General features: G+C 37.5%; 1 protein-coding gene across 1 annotated transcript; it reads right to left on the bottom strand.

Annotated features, from left to right (window-relative positions):
* Nucleotides 1-1,658: 1,658 nt before the first annotated feature.
* Nucleotides 1,659-2,977, bottom strand: LOC114701977 (kinetochore protein Spc25). The gene has a single exon (XM_028882196.2). The coding sequence runs from the start codon at nt 2,903-2,905 to the stop codon at nt 2,225-2,227; it is 681 nt and encodes a 226-aa protein (XP_028738029.1). The 5' UTR covers nt 2,906-2,977; the 3' UTR covers nt 1,659-2,224.
* Between the last annotated feature and the right edge of the window lie 579 nt (nt 2,978-3,556).

Here is a 3,556-nt window from a genome sequence, read left to right as displayed (position 1 = left end):
TATTTTGTTATCTCTTAGAAGCCTGTACTTTTCTAATGGGAGAAGTATATGGAGGGGATCCAGAAGGGAGAGGAGGTGGGGAGGGACTGGAAGGAAAGAAGGAAGAGAACTGTAATCAGGATATTTTATATGAGAACATAATGCATTTTCAATAAAAAGGGAAACAATTCATTTCCTTAGCTGAAGAGCAAATCAAGAGGCAAGCAGGAATACAGAAGCCTGTTTGAACTAGTCATATAGGAAAGCAAAGGCATTGAAGGAAGAGAAAATGTGAAAGAAGAAGAGAACAATCAACTTTTAGCAATACAGTGCCTTTTCACTTGCATTCTTCCTCTTTTGAGTAAGGTAAAATTGCATCTAAGGCAAATATTTCAAGTCATTTAAAGTTATTTTCTATTTACAGTTTCATGTATTTTGAAAAAAAAAGCTTCATAGTTGGGGGTTGTGCTGTAAACTTCATCAGACTTTTTATTGGCTAAGGAACTTGTTCTACTATCCGAAGATTACTCTTTAGCTGGCACTTTCAATGATGGAACAGTGGTGACCTTGCTAGAACTTAGAACACAAATGATCATGAATGATAGAGTAACGCACAACCCACAAAGCAAAGGCTCACCATTATAATGCACAGTTAGAGCACAGAAAATGCCTCTCTAACATGTGCTATTTTCCAGATTGAAAATGGTTTTTCAAAATCACACAAAACAAACAACATGAATGACTGAATTAAAGGTATTTGGTAACTACAAAGTGAAAGATAAACCTAAGTAAGAAATTCATACAGAGCAAATTTAATACCCATTGTGTTTTATTTACTGAAAATTCACTATGGCCTCTTCTGACTTTTAAAAATGAAGTTTCATTTATCTGATAACTATAGTTGACATTGACTGTTTGCTTTATGTGATTCACTGTTCTGAGTTTTTAACGTGATAACCTAGGAAATCTTCACAAAGAACCAATGGAGTTGAGTAAGATTTTCTATTAAGCAATATGTACCAAATGACCAGCAATATGTCAGAAATACTGAAGTCCTGCCCTATTGATTATTTAATTTAATAATTTAAATTTAATTTTAATCACAAATTTAAATTTAATCATAAATGATTTAAATCGTTTAATTATTGAGAACACACACTACTAAAAAATGTCCCTGAGTGGTAACTACAGAAAACATAGAGTGGAATCTAAGAGTTGTGCTAGTCAATGGGAGAGAAGACTTGCATCTATTGAGTTGACATGGCAGGCTACAATGGCAGTGTCTGCAGTACCTGCTGGTTACCCTAAGAAGCCTGACATTGGCAGAACCATGTGACCAGGCAGAAAGAGAGCAATCTCATCAGCATAGACTGAATTTCAAGCCATGCAGCATGCCCTGGCATCTACAGAACTGCCATGGTTCTATGGCACAAATTGATCGACATTAACGATCAATAAAGATCATCAATTCAACAGAAATGTTGGAGAATTTTTATGTAGTTTCTATGTCAGGCTGTAATTCAACAGGAGGCTCATTTAATTAGTTTTATGTATAAATTAATGACATATCAATTATACAAAAATACCACAATAACCTTTAAGTCAAAAGAACACAATAGCCAATAAAGCAGAACTTATAAGTCAATAAAGTTATTTGATAAGGAATCTTTTTTTTTTTTTTTTTCACAAGAGAAAACTGATCAAGTTTATTAACATGTGCATGCACACTGGACAGGAGAGCCCAAACAAAAAACTCCAAACAGGCTTAGAACTCACATTTACAGAGCATCTTCAACAGAGAACAGTTCGATTTTACAGACAAAGTGACAAGACAGACAGCAGGTTTGGCTTTTGGCTTCCACAGATGGGGAATTATGGAGACTACATTTACGGGAATAAGTTAATGAAGCAAGCTTGTCCATTTCCGGTGTCATGTCTGAAGTAGTAAGAGCCCTCTTTAGCAGTTAACTTCCATCTTTCTTTGTGGGTATGAGGCCAGACACCTTTATCATTTTAGGTCCTGTGTTTAGGAAAATTGAGCGCAGCAGTTTTCCAACTCTGTTGCTGTTTAACTGTTTTTAGCTCAAAAGTGTTAAGCCAAAGGGGCATGTTTTGGAATGACGTACTCTAGTTTCCTTCATACCATACAAAAACACTGAAGAACCACAGAGGGGCAAGAGGTGAAAATTATTTTAGGATATATACAATAACAAAGTAGAACAAACTGTCACCTACTATTTCTACATCAGTTATAAACCGTAGCTATAAAAGCTTTCCGAACATTAGCAAGAAACGCTGAAAAATTGTTGGTCTTCCTGACTTTCTCCTGAAATTCTGCGAGGCACTCAAGATGAGGCGAGCAGTCGGACACTTCATAATCCCTAGCTTCATTTAGGCTCAGGGAAAACATATATGGGCTCTCGGGATTCTTGGGGTCAATACTAGTGAATATAAACTGCAGTTTATCTCCATGAATCTTTCTAATTTCTAGTCCAAGGCAATCTCTATACATGTCCGCTGACTTCTGCAGCCGTTTCAATCTCTCTTCATTAGCTTTGTTAGCAGTAGAAATGGTTTCCTTCTTCCTAGAATATTCTTCCTTGAGGTCCTGGATATTTGCTGTCAGCACTTCCAATTCCTGCTTCTTGTCTTTTACTTCATCAATCATCTTTAACAGGTTATCTTTCTTTTCTTGAATAAGCTTATTCTGCTTACAGAGCTGATTTTGATATTCCAGAAACGTTTCGACCATCTTTTCTTCTTCCTTCAGTTTCAAAGACAGCTTTTCTGAAAGCGCTCTAATGGAGTCCTTGAAGGCATCCCTAAGCCCCAGCACCTGACTAGGATTATCACTGAGGCCGTTTCTGAACTTATCTCCAAATTCATTTATGCTTTTCTCGAAGAGTGCCAGTTCGTCTTCCAACATTGTGCAAGGCACTGGGCGGCCAGGAACGCCACCGTCTTCACCCCAGACCCGACCGTCCGGCAGGAACCAGCCAGCCGCGATAAGGAATCTTTTATACGTTACTTAGCAACTACTGTACTATACTAAAGATATACTCTCCAGGTATATATTTAGAAAATAATGGGTCATATATTTTAATGTATGTAGTGGGTAGCTGTTCCAGCTTTGACCTAGAAGTACTACCCCCATTGAGGCTTCAGGAACTGTCATGCCTACAAGGCAGGGCCAAGGCAGGAGTCCTTAAGATCTGAGATCCATATGTGCCGGCTCTCTTGGTTCCTGGATTCTGGACGCTGGAGGTAGACCGAGCAGAGTTTTCCAGAGAACACTGCTGGACTGTGCTGCACCTTTCCTGGACCCTGTAACCTATCCCTTTACTTGTAAGTTACCCCACAAAATAAACCTCCCTTTTAACTACATGGAGTTGCCTTAATACTACAACCAATAAATGTACATATGAATTTAAGTAATTACATCAATATCTAGATATTTTGAATACTGTATCTGAGACCTATTTTTATTCCCTGATATGAAGATGAAAAAAAATGAGATGAAGAATAAGCCATTCATTCAAAATAAATAATGAGTAAATACCAGGACTGATACTGAAAC

This window comes from Peromyscus leucopus, chromosome 16_21 (genome assembly GCF_004664715.2).
Source record: "Peromyscus leucopus breed LL Stock chromosome 16_21, UCI_PerLeu_2.1, whole genome shotgun sequence".
NCBI lineage: Eukaryota > Metazoa > Chordata > Mammalia > Rodentia > Cricetidae > Peromyscus > Peromyscus leucopus.
The sequence above is the reverse complement of the archived record's forward strand: the minus strand, read 5'-3'. Positions and strand labels throughout refer to the sequence as shown.

Bases quoted from the DNA above. Each gene is read 5' to 3' on its own strand.
- LOC114701977 (XM_028882196.2), bottom strand. From the start codon at position 2,905: ATGTTGGAAGACGAACTGGCACTCTTCGAGAAAAGCATAAATGAATTT.